Source organism: Phlebotomus papatasi, chromosome 3, assembly GCF_024763615.1.
Source record: "Phlebotomus papatasi isolate M1 chromosome 3, Ppap_2.1, whole genome shotgun sequence".
Classification (NCBI taxonomy): domain Eukaryota; kingdom Metazoa; phylum Arthropoda; class Insecta; order Diptera; family Psychodidae; genus Phlebotomus; species Phlebotomus papatasi.
This window is the reverse complement of record NC_077224.1, coordinates 16,314,360-16,328,361: the sequence shown is the minus strand read 5'-3', so window position 1 is coordinate 16,328,361 and position 14,002 is coordinate 16,314,360. Positions and strand designations below refer to the sequence as shown.

Here is a 14,002-nt window from a genome sequence, read left to right as displayed (position 1 = left end):
TTTTGATAAATTGGTATTTAAGGAGAATTTTCTGGGGTGATGGCGCAAACCTACCCCCAAAATTGTCCCCCGGAAATACACTTTCAAGCTCCATTTACAATAGATCCATCCATGTCCTCAGCCTCAATGAAAAGGCATCTTCCCTCTTCCTCTCAAAGGGGGGCGCTTTTCTGTTGAGCCAGAGGGAGTACGAAAGAAAAACTTTTGCAAAATGAGGGGAAGGGGGGAAAAAGACGTCTACAAGAGGATTTTAATGAGAAGGGAAATTAGAATTCTATGCGTTGAGAATCATTAATTCGCCTTCTTATGATGGCATTTTTCCTTTCTTTTTTTCTCTTTGTAAAACACACAACTTTAACATAGATAATTTTTCTTTAATTTTTCCTCCTCATGGTCCTCCCCTTCCCCCCTAATTCGAATTTCCCCACCCAATCCCTCCCATCCTTAGAACTTTGCTTTCAACGCAAAAACAATAGCACAATTTTCCTTTAGCCCAGAAGGCTCGGAAATCACCTCCAAGGGGCATTTCACTGATGAATATTGAATACAAAATATGCGAAAATTTTACGAGTATTTCTTCAATAAAAGTTAATGAAATTGTCTTGGAAAAATTCTCTTCTCGTGGTTCTTTTCTTAGATAAAACCTTTATGAGTTAGTTACAATTTCCCCGTGTGTCTTGGCTAAAAATATTCGGTAGGCTTTCTACTTCATTTTCAAACGTTGTAAAAGTACGGGAAAGGGACCTTCATTAACAGGACATTAAACAAAAAAAAACTGGTGTAATTTAATGCCCGGTAATGAAAATTAGAGACGGTAGAGAAGATAGATAATTCAACTTTTATATGAAACTATTCTCAGCGCAGAAACATACAAAATTTCAAAAATTAAATCTTTCAGAGAAGATGGTATACGTCGAAAGATATAAAAACTGCGTTGAGTTTAATATTTTAGTAATAAAAAAAAAATATTTGAAAAGAGAGATTTCGAATTACCTTCGTTTAAATAGGACCTTAATCCTGCTTCTAAGCCAGGGCATTATAAAAATGCTTTGTATAGTGCTATGCACCAGAATGTCTTGGAAAATCTCCCCTAGCAGGTTTGTGTCTGAATAAAATCTCTCAGCTGTTATAAAACTCTCATTTGTGTCTCGACTGAAATAGAAAGTCTGGCAGATTTTCTATTTTATTTCGAAACGTTTCGAAATAACGTGTGCCAGAAAGTAGGCAAAATGACTTTGTGAATAAGCTCAGTGGGAAATTTTTATTTCCAAAGAGTAATTTTGAATCAAAAAAAACCCTATAAGGCGTCTTCTTTACGGGGGGATTTCGAAATGCACCCCACTGTGCTATGCACCGGTGAGTCTCGGGAAATCACCCCTAGTGGTTCATGTCTGAGATAAATTTTCTCCACCCTCTGTTAAAAATTCTCCAAGCGTGTTCTAACTAAAATAGATAGTCTGGAAGACTTTCTATTTTATTTCGAAACGTTTCAAACGTCAATCACAGAGTGTTTTACAAAGAATTTGTTAAAGAGTGGTAAAGTTAATATTTATGTCTGGTGACGAACACTCCATAAAGAAGACGAGATAAGGCAGCGATCCTCTATATCAAAACCGTCTTACCGCAGGATTTTATGCCAATATTGTTGCTAAATTAAAAAAATATCCTAAGTTTTTATTTTTCTAATGAATGATTTTTCTAGTGACCATATTCTAAATGAAGATTAAACGATACATTCAGAACAGTGATCGTTACCGTGTCACTATTTCACCTGCTTTTCGACTCTTGATAACTTTGAAAATAGTTCACGAGAAAAACAACTCTTGAAAAACAAAACAAAAATATTTAAAATCGCTTGAAATGTCAAAATATTCGAACATAAACGAATGAAGCTTTCGAAGAGGGAGATTTTAGGCGCCGAAAGATAGGCAAAAATGCACTGATCTAGAGCTCAGTGGGGGACTTTTGTGTCAAAATAGCGGTTTCGAAATAAATGCCCGTTTAAATGCTCCTTTCATGCTGTCTCCTGAAAAATGGCTCAGATTGAGTTGGCCCCTTGTAATTTCCAAGGAGCGATATGAAGCAAATAAAGTTTTTGAGTGCAAGTTTAGTACTCCAAAACATAGACAAAAACGAGAAAAGGAAAAGCTCAATGGGGAATTTTTACATCGAAAAGTAGATTTTCAATCAAAATGCCTTAGTTTAAATGGGTCTTATTAGTCTTTATGCATGCATGAGGAGACAAAATTCTCAAAAGACCAACAACTACTTCTTCTAACATCGAAAAGCTTGCAAAAAGCTCTCATTTGAATAACAGGGTAATTTTTCAGTTACATTTGAATGCTTTGATATTAATATACGATTAATAATAATAATAACTACTTCCGCCTCGGAAAATCTTGATTTTTATGCGAAAAGCGCATAAAAATCAAGCGAATTCAAGCGAAAAACTCCTCGGAATTTTCCAGTATTTTTCCTTGAAAAAATCCATAGAAGTTTTCCATAATAGGTTCCAAGGAAAATTTGATGGATTTATGCTGGATTTTTTCTGTGGAATATATCCATGGAATGTTCGTGGAATTTATGTGGATTTTTCCACCTAAATAAAATGGAAAAAAATGAAGCTGTCACACGCACCTCGTGATTTTACTTCCGAATATTAAAGAAATAGCAAAGATCACGGTGATTTAATTAAATTTTACTGAACCAGCGATAACGAATTAGCACTTTAGATTTAAAAAAAACTATTTTATAAAAAAAATATTTTTTCATAAAATAGATATTATATGATATAAAAACAGTTTTAGTTTAGGTTGGTGATCTATTTAATGTAATCACTTCACTATTATGTACACGAAACGCAGTGTCGCATAATTAACTATATTATAATTCGTCGCAGGAGTCACTAAAAATGTTTGCGGAAGGTTTGAAAATAAATTATCCACGTTGTCACAACACCGTTTTATTTGTTTGACATTCGAGAAAAAAAAGTGGAAAAAACCATATAAAACCCTATGGAAAGATAGTGGAAATTTCCATAGGATTTTTCCAGCTTATCCCGCGGACGTTTCACGTGTGAGTTTCCATATAAATCTTCCGCGGAACACCGCGGAATTCAACGTTGGAATTCCAGTGGATCATACTTGAAATTCCATGGAGAGCTATGATTCCAATGGAATTTCCGACTGCAAATTCCATGGAAAACTTAATGGAATTTTTGCGTCAAATTACGCGGATTTTTGCAATTTGGACGCTAGTTTTCCACTGGAATTTCGGCGGAATTTTGCTATGGGGCATGTAAATAAAATCGAAGGACAACATTCTCCGAGTGAGGGCACTGTTTTCTACCGATAATGGCGCTGGCAACTGTTCCCAATTTTAGTTCTCAAGCTTTTAGTAAAATAACTGCGCCAAATAAAAATTCGAGAGAATTTTTCCAAGCGAATATTGCAAATACTGCAAAAAAATATCGTTGAGAACACTAATTTTACCTGCGTTACCGCAATGAAATGCCCCTTTGAAAACTGTACTCCCTTCACAAATTTGATAATGACTGAAACATAAAACTTTAGAAATTTAGCCAAAGAAGTATTCCATTTGAGATTCACGTGAAAGACATTTTTCCAACAATTGATTTTTGCCCCAAAATACCCTTTCCCCTCTGCATCACTTTAAACACACACACAAAAAAAAATCCCATTATGTTGCGAATCCTCTCAAAATCACCGTAAATCTTCCCAAATACTTTTCTTCCGCAACATCCACCACATTCCACCCTCTATCACTTCTTTCCTTCTGACAAGAGAGCACCAAGAAAAAATTCAGCAAATTAAGTGAATTTAGACAAGAGCTTCCTAATCCACGACAAAAAAAAAGAGGGTAATTCCCGCAGATCTTCATCGAACTCATCAATAATAAATAAAATAAATATGGAATTATGTCATTTGTCCAACGATGATAAATCACATGGTTTTAGGCGAAGAGATACTGATAGCTTCTGATCTTCCTCATATTATACTGTTCTTTTTTTTTGATTAACATTGTACTAAATATTGTCAATTGAAGATCAAGAGGGAGATTAATGACCTACTTATACTTGTATATAAAGCTAGTTAAAACTTAATAATATTGCCACAATTTTCAACAAAAATATTCCATCTCTTTGATCTTCAATTAACGTCTCAAAAACTGTATGGAATTTTCTTTTTATTTGGGATTTATAGGGGGTGTTTATGCTAAGAAATGCGTAAAATTGGCAATTAAGAATCCTGACATCTCATTCGTTATGAGAAAATGAATGCTAGAATGTTCCAAAGTCGTGTCCCAAAAAATTCTACAGAACTTTTATGAACAAAAATTGCAATTCTTTTATGGAAATTTTCCCAAAAGCTTTAGTTATCTTCAAAATGGAACTAAACCTCTCAAATCATGTTGCTAGCTAATACAGTATATCAGAGAAAATTTCCTTAAGAACTCGTTGGAAGTTTTGAAAATTTGAACTGATGAATTGCACAATAGTGTAAAAGTTGAATGAGATTATCAAAACGACATTAGTGTAAGTGTACCAAATTCCGGCCAGCTTGCAATTCCGGACACATTTTTTGCTCCTCAAATTTCCACGAATTTTTAGTTTTTGCATACTCTAGAGATTATACAATGCAAAAAATAACATTCAAATTACTTAAAGCAAGCAATTTTTCAACATATAAGGTAAGTGTACCAAATTCCGACCAGCTTACAATTTCGGCCACATTTTTTTTCCTCGAATTTTCATGAATTTTTATTTTTTGTATACTCTACTGGAGATTATACAATGCAAAAAAATAACAAAAAAATATCGCTTCGACGAGCAAGATGATCTTAGAAAGGCATTTGAAGAATTCCGGAATGTTAAGGAACTATGAGAATGAAGGTGACCGGAATAGGCCATCAATGCTATGTCTACATTTTTATTCATTTCAAAATGTGTTACGAATGATTTTAGAGAAAAAAAAAGAAGATAAACTGTCTACAAGGTTCCAAGCAACAGTCCTTATAAAAAAAGTAACAAATAAATTCTATTTGTATTTAAAATATTACATTTCAAATTTAAGACTTTGGCGCTTGCATGAAACTATGCCGAAATTTGCCACACTTACCCTAAGTTTAATGAAATTGAAATTCAAACGTTCCACCATCCTTCTTTTTCGACAAAACTACGAAAAAATCACTTTCAAAATGTCGTTTATATTCGTAAAATTCGAACATCCTACCGAGTACAGTTAGCTAAAAAAAGGCAGAGTTTTCAGCAAAAATATGCTGAAAACGCTGTCTTTTTTAAGTAACTGTGCTCGCTGAGATCATTCAAAATTCTCGTACTAAAAATTCGCCCGAAGTTATAAATATTTATAAAATGCAGTAAAAAGAAACTGTTAAAACGTTTATGAAGGGATTTAATAATGAGACCGAAAATAATGAGCGTCACATCGTTGTTTTGAATTATATTCCACAACAAAGTAAATACTGACACTGAGAGAAATCCGAAAAAGTTAAAATAACATTCCGGAAATGTTAATTTTATCCTGCAGTATTGATCCGAAATCGGTGTAAATATTATGCTTTTTAGGTGTATTAGGGGTTAAAGTTATCTTTTTTCATGTTAACTTTAGCCTTAAAAAGGTGTAAAATTAACATTAAAAAATGTTGATATATTTTTACACCAAAAAAGTGTTAAAGTTACGAGGAAAAAAAGTTAAACGCACCCTCTATTTTTTCTCCGTGGAATTATGGTGATAGGGTGGAGTCATCAGTTATGGAGGTTATACACTTATGGACAGCGTGCAAAAATCTCGAGTTCTTACCTAATAAACAAGATTTTGAAGTCATAAAATTATTAGTTTATAATGTGATTAACAATTTTGTGATTTTTCGAAATCTATTTTAGATAAGAACTTAAGATTTTTGCAAGCTGTCTATAAGTGTACAGTAGACTCTCTCTCAATTGGGCATTTGGGACAAAATGTCATCCGGTTTATCGATAGATTTGGGCGTCAACGCCTTTGTAAATGTGAAAATTGTCAACAAAATTTTTCGCCCGATTGAAAAAGAGCCGATTGAGCGAGAGTCTACTGTACACTGAGAGAAAAAAAGAGGGTGCGATTAACTTTTTTTCCTCATAACTTTAACACTTTTTAGGTGTAAAAATATATCAACATTTTTTAATGTTAATTTTACACCTTTTTGAGGGTAAAATTAACATGAAAGAAGGGTAACTTTAACCCCTAATACACCTGAAAAGGGTAATATTTACACCGTTTTCGAATCAATACTGCAGGGTAAAATAAACATTTCGGGAATGTTATTTTAACTTTTTCGGATTTCTCTCAATGTATAACATGTGATGACTCCACCCTACTCTAGAAACCTCGAAATTCTAACAATTCGGCCACCACGCGGACGAAACGAAAAATAAAACTGTCTGCTTTGCTTTGCTTTGCAAACTGATCCTCGAATGTATTTTCGTTTGGAAAAACCCTTTCTACGAACGTTCTAATCGGGAGCAATTTTAGACAAAAAATTTCTTTTTGTTTAAATTTTGACATTTGCTGCTACGTACGGACGATTTTCTTGAAAACAGCAGTTTTAAAAGAAAATGAGTGGCACTTGATTCCACAGCTCATTCTTGTCTAGGAAAAAATAATAATGGTAGTCCCAAACTCTCCTATCGGGAAGGCCTAGTTCTTCCATGGAATTGTTGTATACCAGCATTTCTAAAAACATTTCTGTGATTTTTGGATGCGTTTCGCGGTTTTCGAAGTTATTTTATTACCGTGAAAATTATGTTTTCCTTACATCAAGTTTATAATTTGATAACAAAATGTTTGCATGACACCTAATGGTAACTGAAATTCTTTACAGACTGTCCAAGAGCACTTGAAACTAATACATAATCTGTTTGTTCGAAATATTCGATATTGAATTTTCGAAAACCGATTTTTTCGATTTTATCACCCCTCGTGGTGGGCCCACGAAGTTATAATGCACACAAAATTGCAGTATTTTACAAGGCCTTTCATTTGCTCCTTCGGTAATCAATTTTTAAGAAAATGCGCTACCTTCACTGAGAGAAAAAAGAGGGTGCGATTAACTTTTTTTTCTTCGTAACTTTAACACTTTTTAGGTGTAAAAATATATTAACATTTTTTAATGTTAATTTTACACCATTAGAAGTGTAAAATTAACATGAAAAAGGGTAACTTTAATCCCTAATACACCTAAAAAGGGTAATATTTACACAGATTTTGGATCAATACTGCAGGGTAAAATTAACATTTCCGGAATGTTATTTTAACTTTCTCGGATTTCTCTCGGTGTTCGCACGCCTCAAGCTTTGAACAAATAATTTTTCTCAACATATTTTTTTTATGAATTTTATCCATTATAACCTAGTCCAATGCCTCAAATTTCCCGAAAAGAGCCATAGATCAACTTCATTAGAATATTAGAAAACGATCGAGTTGTCCGAAGCTACAGTCATCCGAGGTTACCGCGGTTTTCCCTACGACAAAATAATTACTACAAAAATATTCCATATTAAACAGCAATTTTTCTTCATATTAAGCTCTGCAACAAAGCCTAAAGCCACTTACACTATTTTCAAGAGACCTAAAAGCCTACTTCCGGGATGTGGTAAATTTGAAAATGCTAAAATCAAATTCGGATAATTTTCTTTGGGAGAAAGACTGTACATTTTCCAAATCGGATGGTAAGTCATTCAATAAGAATATTTTGATGAGATAAAATTGCAATTTTACGCATTTCTCCGGGATAAACACCTCAATAATTTCCTAATGCATCCCCTGGGGCTATTCTTATCATCAATGCTAGACACTTACCTCCGGGAATTCTACCCTCAATTGCCCGTGGTGGAGAAATTACTGAAGAGAACCGAATGGATTTTCCGGGAGAGTGGGAATGTTTCTTGCTTGACTAGGGCATCTCCCTGCCTTCTGCAGTACAGCCCATGATCATCTGCGTTCAGGGAATAGATCATTACACCTCCAAAATCACTATCCTTCACCCATTTTGTCTTGCACTCGAGACTGACGACGTCATCGTAGGAGATCCACTCAGTTCCGGCTGTCGTGTAGGGCGAACAGGTGGCATTGTCGTAAACTGTCGTTACGAAGATATTGTTCTGCTGAAACCAGCAAACTTCCGAGTAGGACGTGAATCCTAGCACTCCCGTTGCCCCATTGGCCGTTGAGGGGCTCCCAATGTGCCTATTGAGGGGATTGGCCAGACGGAAGGAATGTCCATAAGTGGGCAGTCCAATGACAATTTTGTCCTTGTCCATGCCCCTTTCCAGCCAATAATTGGCAGTATAGTTGATATTGAGCATCCCAAGGAGTCCTTTTTCATTTTCTCGCGGAAACAGGGGAGCATTGATGCCCGTAAATGGGGTGGAAGGGGCATAAAAGTGATAATCATACGTCATAACATTGATAAAATCCGCATAGCTATTGATCTCTCCAACATCATACGCCACATCAATGATTGGCCGTGGAGCTGCCACAGCCACAGTCAGCAAGTAAGTTCTATGCTCTCGCTGATACTCCCTCCGGATCTCATGCAGAAGCTGCGAAAAATGCTGCCTCTGCCGATCAAATCCCCCCGGAAATTCCCAATCGAGATCAATCCCATCCAACCTGTAAGTCTCCAAGACACTCTTGACACTCTGAATAAAATGCTTCCTACTAGCATGATCTTTCACCATTTCCGAAAATCCCCCCGAATCCATCCCACCCGTCCACACGAGAATCTTCAATTCCTGATTGATCTTCTTCAGTGCTGTCACTTTGACAAAAGTCTCCCGCAGCACATCGTCCAGGAACAAGGAATTATTGACCACTCCTGCAAATCCCACATTGATATGGGTGCAGAGATGCGGATCTATGTCTTTGGCGAGCAATTCTCGCCCATTAATGACATCATAGGGAGCAGTGTAGTAACACACCAACTTCTTCTTCCCACTCGCAGCTCCCGGAATGAAATTTCCGTAGCGCGATGGGGAGATACGCTCATTGTCGAGCTCTTTGACTCCCACTGGAGATCTCTGTGCACTCTCCAAGGCACTGTCAGTCCCATTTGTCGCATTGTGCGTCTCCGGGACTGAATAATCACTCAGATACTGAGAATACAATTCTGTTCGATGAATCCAGAGCTTTGGAACATCTACGAGAGATTGAAGGAACAAATTCCTTTGATAAGGCAACCCAAATACTTAATCGGAACAATAATATTGATTTGACTTAGTTTATTTAATGGAGATTGGGGATTTTTTTCAAAAATATTCCTGACCTCTTTTTAGTTATTTATTGACCAAAATACGTTTTCATTGACCAATCCTATCTATACTAATCAAACATTTTTAATACGAATTATAAGAAGTATTTTGAAAGTCACTTAGCCGAGTGATAATCGGAACATGCTGTTGCGCATTTTTGTTTTTAATTTTTTCCTGACTTAATGAAAATCATGATTATTCGATTTTAGTAAGTTTCTATGATTTTAAGATGCAAATTTTACGTTTTGAAACCCTGTCTGTGTTTCTTTGTTGCATTTCTGGGTTTCAAGGAATGTTTTCGTGTACCATTGATAAAATAACATTTCCGTATTTCATCTTAAAATATAATCCGGTGTCGAATAAATTAAAATGTTTCCACATTTCTTAGATAAAACGTTGCAGTATTCCTTGGATAAAAATATTTCCGTCTTCTTTGGATAAAAATCGTTTTCGTATCGTATTTTTTTTAAGATAGAAACGATTCGATTTTCTTGGATAGAAACGAATTCGTGAGTCTTTAATATAAACCTTTCCGTATTCCTTGGATAAAAAAACATTTCCGTCTTCATCGGATAAAAAACGTTTTCGCGTATTTTTTTTAGATAGAAACGATTAGTGTTTCTTGGATAGAAACGAATACATGAGCCTTGAATATAAGCGTTTCCGTATTCTTTGGGTAAAAAGCATTTCCGTCTTCATTGGATAAAAAAACGTTTTCGTATTTTTTTTAGATAGAAACGATTCAGTGTTTCTTGAATAGAAACGAATTCGTGAGCCCTGAATATAAACGTTTTCGTATTCCTTGGATAAAAAAAAACATTTCCGTCTTTGGATAAAAATCGTTTTCGTATTTTTTTTAGATAGAAATAATTCCGTATAATTTTTAAGAAACGATTAGGTTTTCTTGGATAGAAAGGAATTCGTGAGCCTTGAATTTAAACGTTTTCGCATTCCTAGGATAAAAAACATTTCCGTCTTCCTTGGATAAAAATAGTCTACGCATTTTTTTTTAGATGGAAACAATTCCGTGTCTTTTTTGAAAAAGGATTCAGTGTTTCTTGGATAGAAACGAATTCATGAGCCTTGAATATAAGTGTTTCCGTCTTCTTTGGATAAAAAAACATTTCCATCTTCTTTGGATAAAAATCATTTTCAGTTTTTTTTTAGTAGAAACTCTTTCGTGTCTTTTTCAAAGAAACGATTTAGTGTTTCTTGGATAGAAAAGAATTCGTGAGCCTTGAATATAAACGTTTCGTATTCCTTGGATAAAAAAAAAACATTACCGTCTTCATTGGATAAAAAAAGTTTTCGTATTTTTTTTAGGTAGAAACTATTAGTGTTTGTTGGAAAGAAACGAACTTGTGAGCCTTGAATATAAACGTTTCGGTATTTCTTGGATAAAAAACATTTCCGTCTTCATTGGATAAAAAACGTTTCCGTATTTTTTTTAGATAGAAATGATTCCGTATCATTTTTCAGAAACGGTTAGGTTTTCTTGGATAGAAACGAATTCGTGAGCCTTGAATATAAATAAACCTTTCCGTATTCCTTGGATAAATATTGTTTGTGTTTCTTTTGGATAAAATTCATTTTTGTATTTTTTTAAATTTTAGATAGAAAAGATTCCATGTCTTTTTAAAGAAACGATTCAGTGTTTCTTGGATAGAAACGAATTCATGAGTCTTAAAAATAAGCGTTTCCGTATTCCTTGGGTGAAAAGCATTTCCATCTTCTTTGGATAAAAATCGTTTTCGTATTCTTTTTTAGATAGAAATGATTCCGTATCATTTTTAAGAAACGGTTAGGTTGGGTGTCTTGGATAAAAACGAATTCGTGAGCCTTGAATATGAGCGTTTCCGTATTCCTTGGATAAAAAAAACATTTCCATCTTCTTTGGATAAAAATAGCTGTCATATTTTTTTTCAAGATAGAAACGATTACGTGTCTTAAGAAACGATTCGATGTTTCTTAGATAGAAACGAATTCGCGAGCCTTGAATACAAACGTTTTCGTATTCCTTGAATAAAAAAAAAATTACCATCTGGATAAAAATAGTTTTCGTATTTTTGTTTATAGAAACAATTCCGTATCTTTTTTAAGAAGAAACGAATTTATGAGCCTTGAATATAAAGTTTTCCGTATTGCTTGCATAAAAAAACATTTCCGTTTTTCTTTTTTTTATTTGATAAACATCGTTTCCGTTTTTTATGTAGGAATGATTCCGTGTCTTTTTTAAAGACACGATTCGGTGTTTCTTTGATAGAAACGAATTCGTGAACCTTGACTATAGACGTTTTTGTATTCCTTGGATAAAAAAACATTTCAGTTTTTTTTTTTTTTTGATAAACATCCTTTCCGTGTTGCTTGGATAGAAACGATTTTTACCAAATAGTAACATTTTCGAGTTCATTGAATAAGAACGTATGCGTGTTTCTTGTAAAGAAACGATTCGGTATTTTTTGGATAAAAGTTATCCTGTGTTTCTTGGATACAGACCCTTCTATGTTCTTTGGATAAAAAAAACGTTTCCATATTCATTGCATCGATCACGGTACGATCCCGCAGTCTTTGTAATGTTTAAAAATTCCTTGATTAAATTCCTTATTTCTAAGACAGAAACGATTCCGTATTACGATTAGCTCCGTAATGGAAGTAACTCGATTATCATTGTATTATTTCCAACGATTATTATCAAAGCAAAAGTTCTTTTTTGATCTAAAATTGATTTTTTCAACGATTAGTTAACACAATAAAAACGTGTCAAACCTTCCTGTGGATTCTCAAAAATAAAATGATAATCGTAGTAATTTTTAATCAAAGACAAAATTTCTAACGATAACGGTTGCAAAATTATTTTTTCAGCAGCAAATGCTAAAGGATCTTCTTGCTTAGATAATCCTTGGAAATAATATAATGAAAACCATGATAGTTCCATTACTGACGATGCTGACGATAATCGTAGTAATTTATTTCACAGTTGAAGATTACTACGACTACCGTTGTAGCTTGTTTTCGGAATTCAACGCTGTTTTACTACGCCAACTAATTTCAAACGATAATCGTTGTAAAATTCAATTTACGTATAAAAAATGAACTACATTACACATGATAATCGTAGTAATTTTTTCACAATCCAAGACTACGACTATCGTTGTATTTTTGAAACTGGGACATTTGGATAACTTGAAAATTTTAGAAGGGACATTGAGCAAAATTAAATTTCCTCATATTTTCACTGAAATTATCAGTCAATTTTGGACATTTATACGTATATAAAAAAATAATTTAGTAGCTAAGTTATCCCCGACTTCCCCTACGTACCTCAAAATAATACAAAATAATCTTTAAAATTTCTTTTAAAATACTCAATTGCTTTATTCTGGGTCATTTTCCAGAATGTTTAACCAGCTTTATTTATTAGAAAACAATTGTGTTGACGCAAATTGCGGATTTCTAGTGCACAAGACCTTGTTATTCCCTCTTTCATTATTCGCAGTTGTTTTTTTTGCAATTTCAATGCGAAATGATAAAAACAAAGTTGAATGAGTGAGCGCATAATATCTCAAGTCTTCCGTAATCCCTGAAAATGGATGACTTTTCTGCCCAAAACAAACCACAGCCCAGAAAGTGACGAGACACGACCAACCCAAAAAACGGATATGAAAAATTAATCATGAGAATACTAACCAAATAATTTTGGGGGGTAATTGAAACTGTTCCGGTAGATTATTGTCCATGTCGTGTACACAGTCACACTGGACACTGCACACAGGAGAATTAGGAGTGTGACCTGGAGGTAGGATGAGTACTTGAGTCTGCAAACACACCAACAACAAGGAAGTTACTCTGGGAATTGGCAAATAGAGGAATTTCAGGAAATACCTATTTTCACGCTGACCCTCGAGTAATTCGTACTTGACTTGCTGCTGAGACATCTCCTGTCTTTTCACAACACTTTTCCACTCAATCCCAGGCAGATGATGGCTTGAATTCTTCTTGAACTCGATGAAAAAGTCTTTCGTAAATTCACTGAGACACTCATTCAATTGCAAAGAACATTTTACTGTGCAGAAAAGTGGAATAATAACAAAGCTCTTGTGCACTGATAAGATTCTTGTACTCCAATTTGACAGCTTATTTGACAATCAGCTGAGTTGTCATTGTTCCAATCATGAAAATACTTCCAGTATCTTTCCAGCCTTTCCAGCCACAGAACGCGTTCAGAAGGCTGGAAATTCAAATTTACTGGAATTTGGATTAACCCATTCAGTCAATGTACCAGAAATACTTGAGATAGAATGTTCATATTTTGGGATTAGTTTCCTATTCCTACAGATTAATAGATGAATTTTTTGAAAAGAAAAAAAAATTAACTCTGATGGGGGCGCGAGGAGCCGCCCTCAAACAGGTCACTGAATTTAAATTCTGTACATTAATTCATTACAAACTCTTTTGATTTAGATAGAGTAACTATCCAAGAAAACAAATTGGCAACTAGAATTCAAATCAGGAAAGAGGATGGAGGTCATTTTTAAGAAATTCGACGGGATGTCGTCTGAATTCGACGGGATGACTTCACGCAAAGCGAGAAAAGAACAACAAAATGTATTGCAATCTCTGTCGGGCTATTTTTTTCCAAGTAATTGAAGGACTAAAGTAACTAAAAATTCATTCCCG

General features: G+C 34.5%; 1 protein-coding gene across 3 annotated transcripts; it reads right to left on the bottom strand.

Moving 5' to 3' along the window:
* Positions 1–3,883: 3,883 nt before the first annotated feature.
* Positions 3,884–13,462, bottom strand: LOC129807873 (chitinase-3-like protein 2). Of its 3 annotated transcripts, none has more exons than XM_055857470.1 (4): positions 13,208–13,462; positions 13,013–13,140; positions 7,875–9,213; positions 3,884–4,017 (listed from the first exon to the last, which is right to left on the bottom strand). In XM_055857470.1, the coding sequence occupies exons 1-3, from the start codon at positions 13,258–13,260 to the stop codon at positions 7,892–7,894; spliced, it is 1,503 nt and encodes a 500-aa protein (XP_055713445.1). In that variant the 5' UTR covers positions 13,261–13,462; the 3' UTR covers positions 3,884–4,017; positions 7,875–7,891. The 3 variants fall into 3 exon arrangements, with proteins under 3 accessions (XP_055713445.1, XP_055713444.1, XP_055713443.1); XM_055857469.1 differs by having other exon boundaries at positions 3,884–4,045; positions 13,208–13,461; XM_055857468.1 differs by having other exon boundaries at positions 3,884–9,213; positions 13,208–13,461.
* Between the last annotated feature and the right edge of the window lie 540 nt (positions 13,463–14,002).